This window comes from Pagrus pagrus (genome assembly GCF_965226575.1).
Source record: "Pagrus pagrus genome assembly, chromosome: 16".
In the NCBI taxonomy this organism is placed as follows: domain Eukaryota; kingdom Metazoa; phylum Chordata; class Actinopteri; order Spariformes; family Sparidae; genus Pagrus; species Pagrus pagrus.
The window spans coordinates 4,992,643-5,013,922 of record NC_140200.1 but is presented as its reverse complement, the minus strand read 5'-3'; the positions used below and the strand labels follow the sequence as shown (position 1 = coordinate 5,013,922).

The following is a 21,280-nucleotide window of genomic DNA, read 5'->3' as shown; positions in this document are numbered from 1 at the left end:
CACATTTCATACACACATACATGAAATAAGGGAAAGCTCAACTTCCCAGTTTTAGCCTAGCAGCCTATAAAATATGCATAAAATAATAAGACTAATATATATTCATTGGTTCCCTCGTTTTAGCGCCCCCTCTCTGCTGCAGGTATATCTGCCGATGAGTCCGCTTCAATCGATGATTCGGAAATCTACTGTTTTACATCGCGGTCATCGCACTTCGCGTTCATTGGCCGGCGAGCTCAGCGACGCGCATCCCAACCAATCACAGACGACGACGTTGACGCCGGGCGCTCCGACAGTCTGGAATCGTTTAGTCGTCCTGAGAAGCTAGGGAAACGAAAGCTAACACGTGGGAACAGCGATTTCATGTGTTTTGCTGTGACTTCAGGGTAGTTAAGTGCCTTTTTCAACCGTGCCTTGTTGACGACGAGCCCGTGGAGAGTCTCCGGAGCTGACAGTTAGCTCTTAGCAAACCGGTGAGCTGGTTTATCTGCTTTTATAATGGCGGACAACGGAGACGATGACTCTCAAAACAGGATTAAACAAGGCGACTACGTTGTGTTGAAACGAGGAGATATCTTCAAGGCTGTGCAGATTCAACCGAAGAAGTAAGTCAAAAACTGTACATACAATGCACCTTTTAACTAGCTTCACATAGGTCCCACTGTATGCCTCTCATATATTATAATTTCCGGCACAAACTGGGGCTAGCTACACCATAAGTGACATCTCACCAGCGATGGATAATTAACTATATCCTGAAGTTGATTGTTAACTGTGTCTGGGCACTGACATTAACACAGTGGACCTCCTTTTTCCCCTCTTGTCTACTCACAGGAAGGTGATCTTTGAGAAGCAGTGGTTCTTCCTGGATGGAGCAGTGGGAAACTTTTACAGCACCACATTTGAGATTGTGTCTGGGGTCCTGCAGCCGCAGAAGCTCAAGAACACAGACAGCTTCACCGGTGTGTAACCTGCTGTGATCGGAGTCATACAGCTGACACTTCCTGCGCCTCCAGTGGCATTTAGATGTGTGATGCATTTCTCTTATTTCCAGACTGCATGCAGTGAGCCAACTGAAAGGCCCCTGACAGCCTGTTACTGTTTCATTTTCACTTTGAGTTATCTTCTCTACGTCTCTTTCCTTCCCAGATGCAAAAGAAGCGGGCACAGACAACAGAAACATTGTAGACGATGGTAAATCCCAGAAACTGACCAGGGATAACATCGAGGACCTCAAAGAGCAAGGTCTGAAGGGTCAGGTACACAGTCATCTTGCAATTACGTACATAAATGGGAAAGTATCACAGTACCGCTAGGTGTTGGGTCTGTTTATGAAAGAATAATGCTGGCAGTAATCTATGATTCATTGTTTTTTTGTTATTGTCATCACATTCCATGCAAATCCAACAATGCATAGATCCTACTGACAAGTATTGTCCATCGAGGCCAAAAAACTACTAAAAACACACAAATGAACCACATTATTGCACTGGGGCTATGTTCCTTTATTACCCTGGGGCCAATAATACTCACTATTATTAATCCTCAGCTGAAAATAGTCCCTAGAAATGCGCCATTAAATCCTGTTTGAGTAATAAAAGTGACCCTTTGTAAGAGATTCACTTCGTTAGTAGGAACCAGTGGGCCACATGCTGGAAAGGGAAGACTAATTGTGTTGAGAGATGGGCCAATGCATTGTTGTTTTTTGTCCCGTCATGGGAACTTTATCTTTTTGAATCATCCGATAAAATGCTGAAGTATAACAGGAGGGAGACTAGTGACAGCATGTGTACACGCTCCACAGGAAATCATCCAGCATCTCATAGATAACAGCTCGACGTTCAAAGATAAGACGGAGTACGCCCAGGATAAGTACATCAAGAAGAAAAAGAAGAAGTGAGTCACTTTTGATGATACACCCACAATCTCTTTGCAGACTTAAATTAATGTAGGGCGCTGTAATTAATGTTATCGGTTGTTCCCATCTTGTTCCCTTCCAGGTATGAAAATACTGTGAAGATTGTAAGACCGTCCTGTCGCATCCTTGCTATGATGTACCACGGCCGGGAACCAGGCAAGATCTGGTGAGGCAGCACGTGGATTAACAGAATGTTTGTGAAAGTTGTGTTTTTATGGAGTAGAAGACGATGATGTGTATGTTTTCGTGTGATGCAGCCACCTGCGGTACGACACACTCGCCCAGATGTTGACTCTGGCAAACATCCACGCTGGCAGCAAAGTTCTGGTGTTTGATACTTGTGCTGGCCTCGTGCTCGGAGCCGTCATGGAGAGAATGGGGGGTACGTCAGTCCTGTGAACTGTTCTGCCGTGTTTAATGGTTTTAGCTTGTTCTATACAGAGAGTGTATTTTCTTTTTCTGCTTTCCTTTTTTTCCTCAGCCCTTTGTGTAATCACCCACTCTTTCCTCCTCATCCAGGCTATGGCTCAGTGATCCAAATGTACCCAGGAGGCGAGCCTGTCCGGGCGGGTATGGAGAGCTTTGGCTTCCCTGCACATTTTCACGATATGCTGCATGGGTTTCCCATCTGCCGTGTCAATGCTCTGCTGGCAGGCACTCTGGACACCACTGCCAAAGATCCCAGCACTGGTAGAGCTAGCCTTTTTTTCATTATTGAAAGTCTCCAAGATGTTTATAGCCTTGTTGTTTCAGAGGAAACAGAGTAGTGACAGGCTAGTGCCGAAATGCCAAAGAAAGCAAAACATTTCCCGGTTACACTCTACAGTGTAGACATTTGTGTATAGTCTACACAAATGTTTTGCAAAAGATGGTTGTCATTTTGTCAATATTTTTTTACCTTAAATGAAGGTGCACAGGCTTTTATTCAGAAGTACAAAAAATGAATAATTTATCATGACACAGGTTTATTCTGTGACCTTCCTCCGATATAGATTTTGTCCTTCAACATTACAGATGTAAAACAGTCCAACATGGCTGCAGAGGAGAGGCAAAACAGGCCTGAGGCAGAGCAGCGGGGCAGTCCACAGGAGCAGAGCATGGAGACGAGCAGTGGTGCTGATGGAAGCCATGACCAGGAGAAAGAAGAGAAGGAGAAACGCAGAGAAGCCAAAGTATGCCCACTATTTACTAACTGTACATACGTCATCTTCAGTATTTGTTTTACTGTCATGGCTTTATACTTTATTTGTAGCGGGAACAAGCCAGCCTGGAATATCAAAATTGAATCTGAAAGAAGGAGTCATTTGTTATATTTTGTTTTTGTTCTTCAGGCTCAGGAAAGACTGGTGAAGCTGGAGGAGAAACGAAAGAAGCTGGCAGCCGCTGCCGCCCTGCTGGAAGGCAGGAATGCTGATGGGTTGGTGTCAGATTCAGCTTCTGCTTTCACATTTCTGTTCCTGTGCAACCGCTGTGCCCCACCTTCAGCATCAGCCTCTTCAGTCCTCCGTCTCTGCTATATCAGTTCTGGATTGCGCCCATAGTAAACAACAGTAATTAAAATAGATCTGCAAGGATGAGAAACTGATGAATGATTAGACTGTTGTAAAGTCTGTCCATAAAAGTCACAATAAATCCTCTGACATCACAGATGATGATTAGCACGCGGTGGTGCCCTTTTCAAGGTGAACAAAGCGATTGCTTTGCAGTTTCCCCGTCATATAAAATGAAGAACTCGCTTAATAGCTTTTGTTATGATTGATGGATGAAGTGTGAGGGTGACATCCGAGCCAGAAGCACAAGCATCGATCTGGTTAGCCTATTGATTTTCCGACATCATAGCAGCTATATCATAAACAGTACCTCAGAGCACAATTTTCCAGATCACTCTAAATCAGCCTCTTTTACTGATTCTCATCCAGCTGTATAAAGTATTAAATCAATGCCTACAATATGTTATAAATCCTGAAGCCTTCTGCTCATCACTCGCATCGCTGATGAGATAAATTACAATACTGCCAACCAACACATTTCCAACAACAAAGTGTTAGGTTTACATTGATTTCTTGTTGGACAGGTTTGTTTGATCATCTGTTTGTTTCCCCACATGCAGGTTGGTTATAGCCAGTCGCTTTCACCCGTGTCCAGTCCTCATGGGCCTGCTCCCATTCCTCGCCCCCTCCAGGCCTTTTGTAGTCTACTCCCAATACAAAGAGGTAAGATCAACGATGATGGTCTGTATTAAGCAGAGCAGCGTCCACATGAGCGTTATTAGTTGTCTTAGAAAGATACCTCATTAGCTGCCACTGCACACAGGTTTTTATTGCTCGGCGTTCCAGTGGGAAACGGCCCTATTGCATTACTGCAGCGGACATCCCTGTCACTGCCAAGGAGTTACAATGCCTATCACGTCCCTCACTTATTAACTCCGTTGTGCTTACGTTGCAAAAATGATTGTGCTCCGTGTGTGTGTGTGTGTGTGTGTGTGTGTTGACTTGTTGACTCTGCAGTCCTCCTCTCAACGCTCCTTTTTCATCTCTCCCCCCTCGATCTCTGCAGCCTCTTATCGAGTGCTACACTAAACTCAAGGAACACGGCGGTGCGGTCAGCCTCAGGCTCACAGACACCTGGCTCAGACATTATCAGGTAAGATTTAAAGGTATAATATAAACATTTCCGCATGAGAATCTCTACAAACAAATGGATCTCTGTCGTATATTTTGTCGAGGTGTGTTTCCAGCAATGCTCAAACCCAGACAAAATTAAGGATTGATTGACTATTTGTAATTTGAGAAGTGTCGTTTACAGCGAACCCATAAAGACTTGTAACCCAAATCTGCATGTCTCGTTTTGGTGTCTTTCTGCTCGTTGTTTTGGATTTTCGGTCCACAACTTACCTGTACTGACTTGTCGTCTTCCTTTTCTCATCAGTTTTGTTTTCACATGTGTCAGGCAGCTGTTCTCAGTGGAAAAAATACAAAAACAATACACTTTACACTACCTGCAGGTGAATAAAATGGAGCATTTAGCAGCTAATGAGCCAGATATCTTTCCCCTGGAGTTGGAGACTAAACATGGACACAGCTTCGTAGAAATGCTAATGTGGCTCTGTGTTCTCTTGTTATCAACTCTTTGCTAACATGTTTGCCAAACTAACTTGATAAGGCGGCACTGTATCGGCACACCTTGTTCAGCCGGCCAGAAAGATACATCAGTGTGGGTTTAATGCAAAGTAAGGAATGGCATAAATCAGTCATTTCCAAACGACTTTTTTATTAACGTCTGATCTGTCTTTTTTTATTAGTCTTTTGGTCTATCAAATGTCAATTGTGTTAAAAAATAAATGCAGTGACAAAACTCCCTCATCTCAAGGTGAGATGGTGTAATTAGCTGCTGTGTCTGACCAGCATCTGTAGTTTAACCATCAATATCCCCCAATTTGCACTCATTTAAAACATAGAAAACCAACAAATAGTCGCAGTTAGAAGCTGAAACCAGCTAATGTTTGGCATCTGTGCTCGCCTTAAACCATTAAACCAATTATCAGAATTGCTGCTGATTAATCAATTCACTGATTGTTTCGGCCCAAAGTAATTACTTCATTTACTGCTGGAAGAAGAAAGTCAATTAAGTTCACTATGTGTTGGCTGAACCGTGTTGCCAGTATTTTGCACTGAGCAGCATCAATTCTTTGCAGTTAGATACCTGTCTCTGCCTCGATCCATTATAAGAGACTCCCACTATTTTCTGTCACTGCTCATTTTTTATCTTCTCTCACAGCTATGTACTGTGCAGCAACTGAGAAAATGTGTTTGCATACTCAGAGATCTTCCCTTCAGGACCGATGTGTTATTTTTCCCCTCAGCACTTCCTGTAGAGTTAATGTCTCCTGACTGTATTTCTGTGTCATGTCTGTAGGTGTTGCCTAACAGGACACATCCTCTGCTGCTGATGAGCGGGGGCGGGGGCTACCTCCTCTCAGGAACAACGGTTGCCATGGACCGTGCCAAACCTGCAGGCTCCCAGCGAGCCGAGGAACCAGCACCAAAGAGACTGAAACTGACAGACACTGAAGGATGAACGAAATACTGAAGCATCAAATCTTGTAAGGGCACATTACCAGTGGCTTATAGGGATTTTTCCTCCAGCATCGACTTCTCTTTCTGTTAACCTGAGTTGACACATCTGGAATACGGGAGACAGAGTGTCTGGTTTGCATTCATCAGAACGTTTTCTCCCCGTCTTGTGTATTTAGATCAGTGAAGGCATGATGCTGAGGAGTAAACTGTGAGCTGTAAGTTCGGCTGTGTGACCTAGGTGTACATGTTATGTAAGGAGCTGCTGAAATAAACTTTTGTGTGTTGAGAGTAAGAGACAGCTTTTGTGTTTTATGCCTCGAGACCAGGTGAGGGAAACATTTATTTTTTGCAGTTAATCCAGTTCTAACTTGTTTTTGTTATTATCCCTGCAGGAAGTGCCATTTGTTATATGATCCAGTTGCATCTGTATCTGCACACTATTAAAAAAAAACCAGTACTAAACAACCTGATGTGTGCAACACTTTTTTTCCCCTCAAGAAATAATTTTTACGAGATATTGTTTGGTCCCAGAATAACTCCTTTTTATTGAGTGCAGATTGAACAAACTCTTCAGAACACAATTATATGAATCATTTGTTTCAAATGTATATTATTTTCATAGTTTCTCTTAATGTGGTATATATATAAACATCAAAACCATTCCCATGCGGATTAATTTGATAACATCAAAATACCACAAATACCATGATAAACAAGTTGATAAAATGTTTTTGGCAAGGCTCCAAGGTTTTTTCTTATTTTTTTGTCTTTTTCAACATTGTAAGCACACTAAATTGGCAGACATACAGTAAGACAGCAGCTTTAATCCACTGACAGTCAAAAAGAAATGCTGTCCGTCCAGTGTTACGCACTGTTGTCATGCAATTTGGCAGCGATTTTCTGCAGCTCCATGTCCATCGCCGCTAGGTTCTGCAGCTCTTTCTCCTGGAAAATAGGAAATATTTACACATCAGCAACCAAATACCAACAGTTACAGTCTGTTATTCCCTTACGTGTGGAATAGAAATTGGGATTAAATTATAGATTAGCCTCGTTTTCCCATGGCGCTCCCAAAAATCTGTGTAAATATGCTGAATTGGCAATTCGGGTTAAACATTTCTTTATTATTCCTTGAGTTGTGGAGCCTCGGGACGGATAAATCACTCCGCCTCCTCCCTCCTGGTTTGTTTTTCTGCTTCAGAGTATGTCTCTTCAGGCCATTGCTCTCCTTTCAATGGGTATATTATGACTTTGATTGCTCTGGGAGGCTATAATCATGAGGTTCTTCGGTGTGATTACTGCAGCAGTCATAAAGAAGCTTGTGTGGAGGGCGCAAATGAAAAAACAAACAAGCGGAGAGAATGAGAGCTGGAAAGATGAGCTGCGAAGGAGAACTGATTCGAGCAAGGCAGTAAAACTCACTGTATGTGTGCCAGAGTTGAGAAACGAGTCACTGCCCATGACTACACAGGCTCCATTTTGTTTTCATGTAATCGGGGCGTGCTCGTGAGGGACAGTTCTCGATGTGCATTTGCACTGATGCATATTCACTCCTGCTCTGTGGGTCTGAAGGCTAAATCCTGACATCTTCATGTAGACTACAGATTTCCATAATGAGCCTTGCTGCTGTTTTTCCCCCCCAGTGTGGTGGAGGTGCTTGATGTGCCTCATGGCTTTACTGGGTCAGCTGAATATATGGAGGAAGATTTTTTTTTTTTAAATGGAAATACCAGCAGAATAAACATGAAACTTACAAATTTATCTATTCTCAAGAATCTTTGAGGGCAGATTCTTGAATTCTGACTGTTGTTTTTAACATTTGCATGTGTTTTGTGGCCTCGGCTTGGTCTGGTTGCGTATTTTCACCAGCACTTTCAACTTTCATAGGAACATTACAGGAATACTACAGGCAGCAGTGTGTCTCTATGCCTCGAGCTCTTCCGTGACTACACCTTGCTGTTTGTCACTTTGATCATAAAGATGACACACCTTTTTCAGAGTATATATATTATTATAGCATAAAACTGAGTATTTAAGATATTATAGATCCAAGACAAAACTGACCAGAGGGCAGGACTGAGAGAAAAAGGTGTTATTATAAATCTGTCTGCTACTTCGGCATCACGGACAGGATTTATCATTACACTGCACCATGCGGCTACTGATATTTTAGAGTTATGGTCGACGTTATGTATTCTACTCTGCACAAACCTCGGTCGGATAAAGGATCAGTGGGTCAGGCAGACAAGACTAACATGTTTAACTAAACAATCACTCTGCCCCTGCGCTCCCTCTGCTACCAGGGGATGGAGAAGGGGGTGGCAGGTTAACGAGGGGCATGCATTTTGGTCATTTCGCTAACAAGCAGAGTTGCATTCCCCCTCATATCGACTATACAGTTCAGTGGTCTAGTTAGAGGTTTAACAGAGTGTCAATCATCAGTTTTTACCTCCTGTGCAGTGAGTGGTTTCTGTTGCGTGCTCCTCTTTGCCTCCTCTTGATTCGAGTGGTTTGCCAGCTGGTTTATCTTGTAGCTCAGCAACTTGGCCAGTTGGTCCATCTGAACACATTAAAGGCAGAATTCAGGGTGTTGGGTCAGTACTCACTGATACATCATACACATGTGCAAAGAGGCTAAGGAGATATACACAAATTACCAAAGGAAAAATTGGATTTCAAGATCATATTTCCTTAATCTGCATGTTTAGGTTGATCCTTCCAGTCTCTAGTCCACAGCTACAAGCACCATGTGTATCATATTGCTTACCTTATTTGAGGTTGCAGCATTCTCATCTGAATCCCTTTTATACCATGCAGGGTGGTAATAGCCTCTGAAAATCCAGGGATTGCGCTTCTCGGCCAGATACCTGAAAAACAGCCCCCAGGAAGATGCTGTTATACAAGTTGTTTCTATGTCAGCACATCTACAAAGGTTTTCTTCACTTGTTGTGTACATTTTTGTCACTGAACGGGTTTCAGAATACAACCAAACTAGTGAAGAGTAGAAGTTGTTAGGTATGATAAAGTATAGGAGTACCTCAGAGCGTCGGTCCTGTCCTTTGCCGCCTCTTCGTATTCCCCTGAATCGCCCCTCTGTTCTTCCTCTTCTTCTGATGAGCCTCCGCTGCGCTTGTGGTATTTCTTTTTGTGGTGGTATCTATGTGTTGGCTTCCATAAGCGCTTTTCTATTTCTTCCTCTTCTCTTCCGTTTCTTTTGTCCAAACCCCAGGATTCCTGGCTGCGTTCCTCTTCCGCTTCTTCTCTGGGTTCCTCTGAGAGCTCTTCGTCACGCTTGTGTTTCCTCTGGTGGTATCTGCCGGCCCTCCATTCTCTCTTGTCTCTTCCGGTATCAAAGTCCCAATATTCCTGGCTGCGTTCCTCGTCTGGTTCGTCCCTGGCTTCTTCGGAGAGCTCTTCGTCACGCTTGTGTCTCCTCTGGTGGTACCTGCCGGCCCTCCATTCTCTTTTGTCTCTTCCGGTATCAAAGTCCCAATATTCCTGGCTGCGTTCCTCGTCCGGTTCGTCCCTGGCTTCTTCGGAGAGCTCTTCGTCACGCTTGTGTCTCCTCTGGTGGTACCTGCCGGCCCTCCAGTCCCTTTTGTCTCTTCCAGTATCAAAATCCCATGATTCCTGGCTGCGTTCTTCATCAGGTTCTTCTCTGGCTTCCTCGGAGAGCTCTTCATCACGCTTGTGTCTCCTCTGGTGGTATCTGCCGGCCCTCCATTCTCTTTTGTCTCTTCCGGTATCAAAATCCCATGATTCCTGGCTGCGTTCTTCATCAGGTTCTTCTCTGGCTTCCTCGGAGAGCTCTTCGTCACGCTTGTGTCTCCTCTGGTGGTACCTGCCGGCCCTCCAGTCCCTTTTGTCTCTTCCAGTATCAAAATCCCATGATTCCTGGCTGCGTTCTTCATCGGGTTCTTCTCTTGGTTCTTCTGAGAGCTCTTCATCACGTTTGTGTTTCCTCTGGTGGTACCTTCCAGCCCTCCACTCTCGTTTGTTTCTTCCAGTATCAAAGTCCCATGATTCCTGGCTGCGTTCTTCATCGGGTTCTTCTCTTGGTTCTTCTGAGAGCTCTTCATCACGTTTGTGTTTCCTCTGGTGGTACCTACCAGCCCTCCACTCTCGTTTGTTTCTTCCAGTATCAAAGTCCCATGACTCCTGGCTGCGTTCTTCATCGGGTTCTTCCCTGGCTACTTCTGCGAGTTCTTCATCACGTTTGTGTCTCCTCTGGTGGTACCTTCCAGCCCTCCAGTCCCTCTTGTCTCTCTCATCGTCAAGACCCCAATATTCCTGGCTTCGCTCGCCGTCTTCATCCTCCTCGCCACGTTTGTGAAGCTTTGTCTTGTGGTGGTAGCGTTGTGTGGTCTTTCCCTCATTCCCATGCCTCTTGGCTATGTCCCAGGACTCTTGGCTACGTTCTTCCTCGGGCTCCTCCCTCTCATCTCCTAAAGTTTCCTCATCTCGTTTGTGTTTTCTTTGGTGGTATCTTCCGGGTCTCCAGTTCCTCTTCTCCTTGTCTTCTTCCTCTTCTTCCTCTTCACCTAATCTCCTCTTCTCTAGCCCCCAACTCTCCTGACTGCGCTCGTTGTCTTCTTCTTCTTCCTCTTCGCCTCGTTTGTGCTTCCGTTGTTGGTGGTGTCTTCCAGGCCTCCAGCCGCTCCTCTTCTCCCGCTCCGCTTCATCCTCTTCGTCGTTGTCGTGTCTCTTCTCCTTCTCGTCGCCCAGACTCCAGGACTCTTGGCTGCGCTCGTCTTCTGGGGTTTCTCGTTTTTCCTCGACAGATTTCAGGAGAGCCTCGATGTCTTTAACGTCTGCTCCCTTTGCCTCAGTCCCCTCGGGGTGACCTCTGACCACCTCTCCATTAGTCGCTGTCCCCTCTGTAGTCTTCTTGTCCAGTGGAGCGTTTTTAACCCCTGTGACAGAACAAGAGAATAATCAAAAGAGGTGTTAAGATCCACTTCATGTAGCTCTTTTGATCAAAAAGGGGGGGTAAAGATCCACTTAATCTAGCTCTTAGGAACAGCTAATGATTGATTTCTTATAGGACATGAGCTTTTAGGTCAAATCCCATCTAGATCAAAATTGTGACTCACTTGTTTGATATTTAGGTCTCATTAAAAGTTGCTGTACTGTACTGTAAAGGAGGATAAGGGTCTCCTGAGTATTTATTTGTCACTGTGGCATGAAAACTATAGAGATCTTAAGAGCTTTACGCCACCAGCTCATTGCCAAGACAGTCTTGCTGCGTCAACAACATCCTTAACACTCTACAGATGCTTCGCTCACTATCTCCATGCACACTGCTGCAAACCTGCTTGGAGGATTTCTTTGCATTCCTGATCCAGCTGGGAGTCCGGTTTGGAGAGCGCTTTGGACAAGACTTCAACCAGGCATCGTGTTACCTGCAACAAGACAAAAAAAAACCTAAATATGAAGCTGATCCCTGCTGTTTTTCTGCCTTCAATGTCTGCACAAGCTGCTGTTTTAAAACTTTACAAATAAAAGCATACCACGTCTTCTCTCTGTCCTTCTTTTGCCACTGGAAGCGCTAGATTTTCTGCATTAGAAATGAGAAAAAAAAGTGTTAAGACTTCTCATTGCATTGGAGGGATTGCATGTATTTTAAGTAAAGCAGTCTCTGTCCATGGTCCTGAACTGCGCTCACTAACTTGCAGCACTCTTGCAGGAAAGGAGAAAAAAAAAGCCCCAGCACTCTTTCTCTTTCACCTACCTGTGAGCAAAGCCGCAACCGCAACAAAAACCAAAATAAGTCTCATGTTGGCGGTGGGAGGGTATTATCCAAAGAAACTGTGCTGGGCAACAAGGCGACCGAGTCCCGTCCTCTCCGCAGCGGCAGGAGAGAGCTGCGCTGACCGGGGCGCCTGCTGCTCTGAGGATCGGAGTGGAGGAGCGCCTTAGATAAAGAGAGGAGTGGGCTGGGGAAGGAGCGTGGGAGGAGGGCTTCGGGCTCTCTTACTGTCAGGACCCATTAGACCTGCAGAGAGCCGAGTGATGTGCGAATTGGTAATCTGGTTAGTGTCACAGGTCGTCCAAGGCTGATCGATTAAACAGATTGACGAGGGGGGGGGGGGGGGGGATTGGGAGTCCACGCATGTTTTGCGTTGAATGCCAGGAGGTGCCCGAGGACAGGCAGGTGCAGGGAGGGCGGGTGGACACGACACGACATCACGAAGATCCGTGCGCTCCTGACACTTCGCATACTTTGTGAGGATTCGTGTTTTTGTTTATATGATTCAGCTCAGCCTGTGTTTGTGCTGCTCCCCACTCACAATGAATGATGTTTGTAAGTATTCAAGTTAAAGGATAAGTAAAAAAATTCAGTCATTATCTCCTCAAGCTGATGGAAAGTCAGGTGCAAGTTTTTTTTTTAGTCCACAACACATTTATGGAGCTTCACAGGGGGGGAAAGTGTTGCAGCATTCTTCTGAACAGCTGATGTAGATGGGGACGTTTCAAAACGTGGAAAAATCAACCCTAGATTAACATAAAATGGCTCCTTACAGCTTGAAATCCAGATATTCCCAACTGGTTCGACAAAGTTGTTGTTTACCCCCTTTTTTTAAAGCCAAGCAAAGCTAAAAGCGTCTCTATCGCGTGTCTAGGGTGAAAATAACATCTTTTTAAATCAGTTTTGGATCTCCATAAACTTGGATCACACCGAACAAACTGTATGGATCCATTTATATATATATTTTCAGTTGTTTTTTACGTTTTGAAACAAGTCCCCAGCTGCTCCGGTTGTTCAGGAGAATGCTGCAACGCTGGTTTTGCTGTGAAGCTCCACAAATGTTTTGTCGACAATGAAACTTTCCATCTGCATCGGAGTGAGTGGATAAATTATACATTTCTACTGTGTCTACTGTGTTGGGTTGCGCTAGATTGCAGAAATATTAAAATAATATTAAATAATGTCGCTTGAGGCAGCAGGAGATTATCAGTAGCGTTATGGTTTTCTTATCATTGGTTGTGCAATATCTGCAATATGTGTCATTCAAGGTTGTATTTGCTGCTTGTTTATATGTTCTTCTTATCGCTACTACTACTTTATGTTAATCTGAGTCCAAAGCACATCGTATTGTACACATTCACGATACTCTGTGTTTTAACAGGGGCTTACCCCAGTCAGGCTGAAGTTATGTAATACCTCCTTATCCTCAACTGAAATGCTGCCCCACAGTCTGTGTTTGCTGAAATTATTTATTGCAATGTAGGCTAAAGGATAATGTATTTACAAAAAAAGTAAAAGTAGTCAGGTAAGGCCATGTTCTCTGGGTCAGAATTTAGCCCAACTGACTCCTCAATAATTCATTCAGCTGTTAGCACATCCCATCCAGTTTCCTGTGGGAACTTCAGCACCAGCAGAGGAAAACTAGTTAATGTACACCTGGATCAATAGTTGTTATGGTTAACACTCAATCACGTATTAGAAGATTATCTACGTTATTTATTGTTCCACTGGTTCTAGCTGCTGGTGTGTGTTGTTCTGATCCGGATATTGTAGTACCCTTGAAAAGAACACAGCTGCAGAGAAACATGAAATGAAGTACATTTATTGATTTGACAGGTTCAAGGATTTGTGTGATTTCAAACTTCTCCAACTCTCCTTCGAAACTAGGCAGGGCATGAACAGCATCTTCATCTGTGCCTGCTGCTGTCCTCACAACAAACCCTGGATTGGGATGAGCTGACATGTGCAGCGACAGAGCTCAAAGTTAGTGGGCTCAGCTCAGCACGGCTCAGAACATCCAAACTGACAAATGCTGGCATCTTCTTTTTTGGCACTTTGCTTGATTTTTTTCTTCTTCTTCTCGCTTCCTTGTCCAGCGATGTGTTCCTCCTCGGTGCACATATTCTTTCATCCAGACTCAGTAAAAACACGAGGCGAAAAAAAGAGGCCTCTTTGTGACTTTTTGAACAAAATGGGTTACCATAAATGTAAAATCTGTCAAATTGTTTCCTCTATAGATCTATATAAGAGCCTCTGTAGGTGCTGAAAAATGCATGATGATAAAACGCTTACATGAGATGTTTACACAACAAGCGCTGACCTTTGTGTATGGCAGTGTACATTCAAATTCAATCATGTCCTGGAAACCACGAGCCCAGAAAGTGTAACAGCTGCGAGCGAAATGAGAATATCGTGCTCCATAAATCTGCTCTCTCTCGCCCGTGCTCCTCGTGCCTCCACGAGCTGAGATCTATCTTTGTTACGGCAGACAGCCTCCATTGTGCTAATAATTACTGGTCAGATCATAAAACTGTAATGTCAGACGGTGTATCGAACAGCCAAGCGAAACGCGCTGATCCAAAGCTGACCCTGTCTTTTGTGTGAATGATAGACTTCCGGCAGTGTGTACAGTAAGCTGCAGAGGAAAACAGTAGTCTGCAGTTTCCCTGTGCAGTCCCTGGGGAGGAAGTGATGTCTGTGACTGAAGCTCAGTACTCCACTGTGAACCATCCAGCCACCAGATATCAAAAGCACTGAAGCACTAAATTATACAAGTCCCATGCTCTGAACAAAGTGTGTGTGTGTCCAGAATGTGTGTGTGCACTCACATGTGACGCTGTGTGTATGTGTTTTTGTGGCCTTACTGCTGTTGCTCGAGGCCTGATTAATATTTTAGTGATCCATGAAGATACAGGAGCTTACAGGCAGCGAAGGGGGGGAGTTGTGATGTGAGCACGACTCAGATCAGTCCCTGTCTGCAGCAACGCCACCCCTTTCATCACGAGCACGAACATGTATGAACAAAAGGCGAGTGGCTCACGACGAGCGCGGTGTAATGTCCCTGCATGAAAGCCTCCGCCGGGCTTTGATGTTTGCTGGGGGGGGGCAAGCTTTATGTTTAGCTCCAAACTTCTGACGGACTTTGATGATATTCCAAGAACAATAGTGGAGTTTGTCTGCGTGCGGTCATCTGTGGTCAAATGCACTTACTCGTGCTAATAACTTTCAATTGAATGTATTATTTGGTTGAAGAAAAGAGGCAGCTTTATTTTACTTTTGAGGAGTTTTGGCATGATCAGTCTTTGATCATCTGATGTAGGATCTAAAGAAACGATCTCACCAATTAGCAAACATCCATCCATCCCTAACTTGAAATATGTTATCTTGTCTCTATGTATCTTGTATAATTGCCAAAAAAAAAATACTGACAAAGACTTGACTGAGAAAGGTAAATTTCACATTAAACTGTGTCAGGAACACAAACTTCCAGGCAGCTTCTTCTGATGTCTCTTTTATTGTCTCTGCTGACCAACTGCTGCCTTTTCCATCAAGAAAATGTGCTTTATGCTGCTGTGCACAGCCAGCAAGATCCCCCTCGTGTGCTGTTCTATTTGTGATAATAGCAGTGATAAACAGGAATGAAATGTAAATAAACATCACAATTTTTATATTAAGATCTTATCGAGTTTTATCAATTCCCACTCCATCCCCACGGCTTCATTTACCTGCTAGAGACTCTCAGGGTGCAGGTATTTAAACTTGATTTTTATCTATGCTGGCGGCGAAGCTTTAGGGATGCCGATGTCAGTTTGTCGACCGCTTTTGTCCAGAATTAATTATCTCAACAACTATTCGATGGATTGCCAGGAATGCTTAGACATTCATGAGCCGGATTTTAGTGATCCCATCTTCCTTCCTCTCGTGCCACCATGAGGTTGTCACTTGTGGTCTTAAGTGAAATGTCTCGATAACTGGATTGCCATCCAGTTTGATAAACAGATACACGTACCGCATGCATTTCATTAACTAAGATTGTAAACGTGGTGAACACTACCTGCTCAACATCAGGCTGTTGACTCTGAGGCCAAAGACATGGTCCTTGCAAGTGTGCAAATGACAACGCCTGGCTTAACTGGCACAAACGTGTGTCCTCAGTAAAGATATTCATTCCTGCGCTCTTACACACAGGTGGAGGGAACAAAGGTGAGTCCTTAAAGGGGCAATATAGAGATAATCAGAGTGATCCCATGAGTGGAGTACAAGGTTCATTTATTTATCATTTGACAACACCAGGGTTGTAAAACGAAACTCCGATGTGGAGAGCTAACGTAGAGGAGGTGTGACTGCCGATCTGAACAGACTTGGGTCTACTTGTGAGGAAGTCTCATGTCCATTTGCAGAGTGTGGTGTTCAAACCCAGAGTGTTAAGTTTTCAATCAGTTTCATGGGTAGGATTGTATCGAATGCTGAGCTGAAGTCAACAAACAGCATTCAGATGCAGCTGTTACTTTCAAGGTGTGTGAAGACTGAGTGGAGGGCAGTGGATATGGCACAGATCCTTTATGGATCGGTTGGTTCTGAAAGCATACAGGCGAGGGTCCGGGCTGTCAGGGATGTCATCTTTGATGTGCCGGAGAACCAGTTTCTTTTACACTTAATCAGGATGGAGGTGAGTGCCACAGGGCGGTAGTCGTAAAGTCCAGACACAGAAGACTTTTGGTACAGGGAGGATGGTGGCTGTCTGAAGGCAAGAGGGAACATCGTCCTGTGAGAGTGAGATGCTCAAAATGTCAGTGATGTTTTTTGTACACGTCCAGATATATTATCTGGACCAGCGGCCTTATGTATACACACGTGGTATATGTGGAGGAATGTGTTCCTACTGCACAGAGGGAAAAGAAAAAGAAAGACGCAGGGAGAGAAGAGAAGAGGTGACAAAGTGTCATAAATATGCAAATGCATACAGACACGTTCAGCTAGAGCTGCATCAAACTGGTAAGCCGTGGTCGGCTGAATGGAAGTGAACCCAAACAGAAGAGGTCAGCTTTCTCTCGTCGTTTCATGCCGTAGTGCCCACAGGCTGCAACACTCTGACTGCAGATTGAGCTTGTGTTGCATTAAGATTCTCAGGTGACACTTTTCAGAACATGACGGTGCATGAAATTGATCTTGTGCAGCTTGAGGCTTCTGTGTTTTCTGTACTTACGTGGACCATGTTTCTTGCCTCAACTGTGTTGACACAGAGCCCCTCTTCGCTGGGATTAAGTTTCAAAGCAGGACCCACCTTTAGTGCGGTATATCAGCAAAAAACAGTTGATGCATTACACGCCTGGAGCTTTTGGGCCCCTGCTGTTCTGAGGCTCTGTTGCATTGCCTGCTTTTCCCATGTGGTAATCCAACTCTGCCCATCCATTAGTTGCTGGATAGTTAATAAACACCGCAAGTACCCTCCAATGTCATTACCGCATGTGAAGTAGTGTTGGACAAGAGAGGAGAACAGGCAGCGAAGAATGGAAAGTGCGGTTACACATGATGACATGCAGGTGTCATTATAAAGCGCCCCCGTTGTTTATGCATTCATGAAACAGGATGATAGCAGGCTTGCTCTCTATATGCCGGACTGTAATGCTATTAGCATCACTATTGTAGCAGCGGGGCGCTTTCTCAATTCAACACTCAATAGGACCCGACAGGCCTGCGTAAGATCGAAATGGCCCATGAAAAGCATTCAGCGCTGATTTATTGTGTAATACAGGATCATCCTTATTACCAGACAGGCAGGTGAGGACTAATTATAATATGTAATACTTAATTATCATACTTCCTTCTCAAATCCTTTGGCTCCTACACTCTTTCGGTCGTGAATTAGAATACAATAATTGCGCTCTGTTAATTAAATCTCCAGGACAGTGTTTCCCGATGTGAACCGAGGAAAATAAAAGTGAAAGTGAATCTTGAGTAACTCTTTCTGCGTCGAAAAGTTGAGTACTTGCTGTGTGTGAATTACATCCCCGAGCTCTGCTGCCGTCACCCATGAGTCATTTTTTTATTATTAATGCAGTGTTTTAGTCAAATTGTTTCGTTTCAGTAATAAAAGTAAAGGTGAAGATTCGTAATGAGGTCTTTTGGGAGAAAAGGATGAGGAAGGATAAATATGAATAAATTATGAATGGGGAAGAGAAGGCAAAGCTTTATGAGCATAACTCTAAAAGTCTATCGCTCTCAGAAGAATAATGACCATTAAACCAGTTACACTAGCTGCACTGTGAGATGCCTTAAAATGGCTGTTCTCAGAGTTGTGATGTTGACCATAAAAGGGTTAATTAAAAGTGTTTTTGGTGCAACGGCCAGTATCTCTATAATAACATGATCATATTTGGCTACATACCCTTTTCCCTTACTTCTGTGACACCTCTATATGCAGCATAACATCAATTCCAGACGATTTCATCACACTGGTTGACATTTTGACAGCCCAGGCGTGAGTCATGGACAGGCCAACACGCCCGAGGCATGTCTGCTGAAGGATGTAACACCGGCAGCACTGCAGGACCAGCTCATTTTATCATGTGGTTAGCTGTTTACTGAAAAGTTGCTAATGAAAGTCACAGGGCTACGGATGAATTACGCAATGTCAACACTGTGCAGCACAGTACATCATCTCCTCTCCTACATGGGAAGGAACCAGCACAAGGAGAGATTTCTATATGAAAAACCCACCAGTGATAATGTCTGCAGACTTTCCTGCACAATGCTCAAGTTTTTCCCCCTGCAATTTTATTTTTTGTTCGTAATATTAAGTTTTGCTTGTTACTATTCCTGAAAATGTATGTAAATTTATTCTAAAACACCTATCCTAGTCCAGCCCAAAGTAAATTCAGAGCTGTTGTTGAACCATTTGCAGTATAGGCATGGTTTTTGGGCTCCTCTGAAAGGTTATACGCTGCATGTTTTTCCCAAGCTGCCAGAACACGCTGAATTATTTATTAATTTTTCTCGCCTAAATTGTTAAATGCAACAATAAGGCTGCAGATGACCTGTAACTGCCCCTATTAGCTGGAAAACACAATGGGTCCACATGGTCTTACATGGTCCAAGTTCAAATTAGATAACACCATCACTAACTTGTTTTTCTCAGGAAATATTCAGGTACCTGGCAAACAACTGCTATTTTGTGACCTCTACATGACCCTGCAAGAGAGTAATGGGCGAAAGTTTCTTTATTTCCTAATTTACACCAACTTTGAGCATCTATAATATTTTAAAACAATTGCTTAGGTAGAAAAGCAGCCTATCCGCAGAGCAAAATGCATAAACTTGCATAATTTTCCAAGGATGTACACTATATATTTTGTTGTGTATTGTTTTCCAGAAGTTAGCATGCTAACCAGCTAATCCACTCTGCAAACTACACAGCTAACAGGGCTAACTCGCTAACGGCAGCTACACTTAGCAGCAGTTAGCAGTTACTCTAGCGATATGCTCCCCTGAATATGAATTGAACAGATGGACACTTTTCACATACTGCACCTTTAATACACATACATATTTTAATTACTGTTAAAGCGGTTAATAAACTGGTCCAGCAGTGAAGCATTAATCTCATTTTCACATGAATGATTTCCGGCACAAAGCCGCTCTCTCTCCCATTACCGCCGCGGCTGCTCATCGTTCCTATTCCACCGTCCCTAAACACAACAAAAGACCGGCCTCCCCGCACAAGTGGGGATGTTTACAAACCTTTTGTGCCGAGCCTCTGCAGTAAATGAAATTTTAATGGGGCAGGTTTGCAGCATGTGTTCTCTCCTCTCCTGGGTTTTTCATCAGGAGAATTGATTTTGATGTGTAAATAGCAAACGAGCCTTATTACACAGCTCCGTCAGCTGGGGCGGAAGAAAAAGATTGATACAAACGTCTCGCAGGTCACATCACACAGTTTATTAACAACGCTGATAAATGGATTCTAAAACTATAATCATTTTTTATTGAATTTTATTGTATGATATGTTTGACTGTGTGTTTTTGCACCCAGACGAAGCAAAGCCAATGATGTAACACTTTTTCCGACAGTACAGACGCTTTTAAAGGATGTCAGTCTTTCCTTCCCCGTGTGTCAGTCAGCCTTTTCTTACTGACTTACTGCAGTTGTCTTGGTAGCGCTGTGACAATGTGACTTCAGTGTGTCACATGAAAAAAAAGCTCACTAGAGAGAAGACTTCTTCGGTTTCTTAGTCTGTTTGTTCTTCGGAGGAAATTACATTTCGTACTGGAAACCTATAACTAAGCCTTCCGACTGTCTGACTGTGCAGACAGGCCTGTGTCTATTTGAGACACCGTTTTTTAAAGAGCTCCCTTAAATCACAAATTAGCGTAGGCTTTTTCATGTCACTGATTTTTTTTTTTTACCCCCACTAATTACCGCTCAGGAAAGGCACCCAAGACACGGTGCACTGCAAAACTGCAATTTGCAGGCAATCACTTCAGAGGCCTTGGTTTGTTTGGCCCTCTCATCCACACTGGGGGACATCTTGTGTGGCATAATTAGGACTGCATTTATGGATTAAGTACTTTAAAAGAAAACCCTGAAAAAATACCTGCAGTTTTTTTTCTTTCTTAGGATGATCAAGGCTGAAACAAATGCCCAAGATGTCAAATTCCTAAACAGGAAAGCGTGTTAGCTTCTGAATAAAACATGCAAATAAATGTACATGCATTGGTTGCAAAGGAGGAGTGATTTATCGCGTCATCATGCTCCCTCGACACAGTCATACAATATCTTAATAGTCTCTCATACTGCCATGATGTAAAAGATAATTGATCCGCCCTGAAGCATCTTCCCTGCTGTGACCTTCAGCTCTTTGGTTAAACTGACACTGATTTCAAGCGTTGTTCACAGGTACTGATGGCATCAAGTGGTTTGGAGTCAGGATTGAGACAGCACGCGGCGAGAAACTGGATTATTTTGTTTAAATTGTTCATCAGGTTCAAAAGGTTGAAGGTTGTCACTCAGACCGAGGCTCGAGGGCAACTTCTCAGTGACATTCAATGAGGTTTAAAAGGTTTGTCCACAATTTAATAGCAAAATGTCAACAGTTGTGTTTGTTTAACAACACAATCGCCAAAATAAACATATCTATGTTTCTGGAAAACTAAGTATAGATAAAGGTCATGTTGATTTCCTCAAAACCATTATTATGATTGTATATGAATAATTTTAAAGTGTAGTTGCCAGTTTGTTGCAAAAATGGCTGCGTTAGCGGCTTCATTCTGGTGCCCATCACAAGCTCACCGACGAAGGCAGAGGAAGACAAGGGTGAACATCGGTTCAGCTTTCACGTGTTGGAGTCACTCAACTCCCTCAAAGAAAATCCCTTTTTGAGGAAGTCATTTGCTGAGTTCGCAACACAAAATGGATCAACCCCAAGTGGACTACGCTCTGTCTCACTTGCCCTGCTTAGTTAACAACGGAGCAAACATGCTTGCTGTGTTTATTGTGCAAAGTGATCGCTAGATATTCAAGGCACATGAGCGATGCTG

At 43.7% G+C, this 21,280-nt stretch overlaps 2 protein-coding genes across 2 annotated transcripts; one reads left to right on the top strand and one right to left on the bottom strand.

Annotated features, from left to right (window-relative positions):
- Positions 1-291: 291 nt before the first annotated feature.
- Positions 292-6,290, top strand: trmt6 (tRNA methyltransferase 6 non-catalytic subunit). The gene is made up of 12 exons (XM_084378465.1): positions 292-605; positions 835-962; positions 1,150-1,259; positions 1,805-1,896; positions 2,001-2,084; positions 2,176-2,300; positions 2,438-2,608; positions 2,933-3,090; positions 3,250-3,335; positions 4,029-4,131; positions 4,475-4,561; positions 5,834-6,290. The coding sequence occupies exons 1-12, from the start codon at positions 499-501 to the stop codon at positions 5,993-5,995; spliced, it is 1,413 nt and encodes a 470-aa protein (XP_084234591.1). The 5' UTR covers positions 292-498; the 3' UTR covers positions 5,996-6,290.
- A 221-nt stretch (positions 6,291-6,511) lies between these two features.
- Positions 6,512-11,999, bottom strand: chgb (chromogranin B). Its single transcript, XM_084377655.1, has 7 exons — positions 11,726-11,999; positions 11,505-11,551; positions 11,306-11,396; positions 9,032-10,907; positions 8,762-8,861; positions 8,444-8,554; positions 6,512-6,939 (listed from the first exon to the last, which is right to left on the bottom strand). The coding sequence occupies exons 1-7, from the start codon at positions 11,769-11,771 to the stop codon at positions 6,859-6,861; spliced, it is 2,352 nt and encodes a 783-aa protein (XP_084233781.1). The 5' UTR covers positions 11,772-11,999; the 3' UTR covers positions 6,512-6,858.
- Between the last annotated feature and the right edge of the window lie 9,281 nt (positions 12,000-21,280).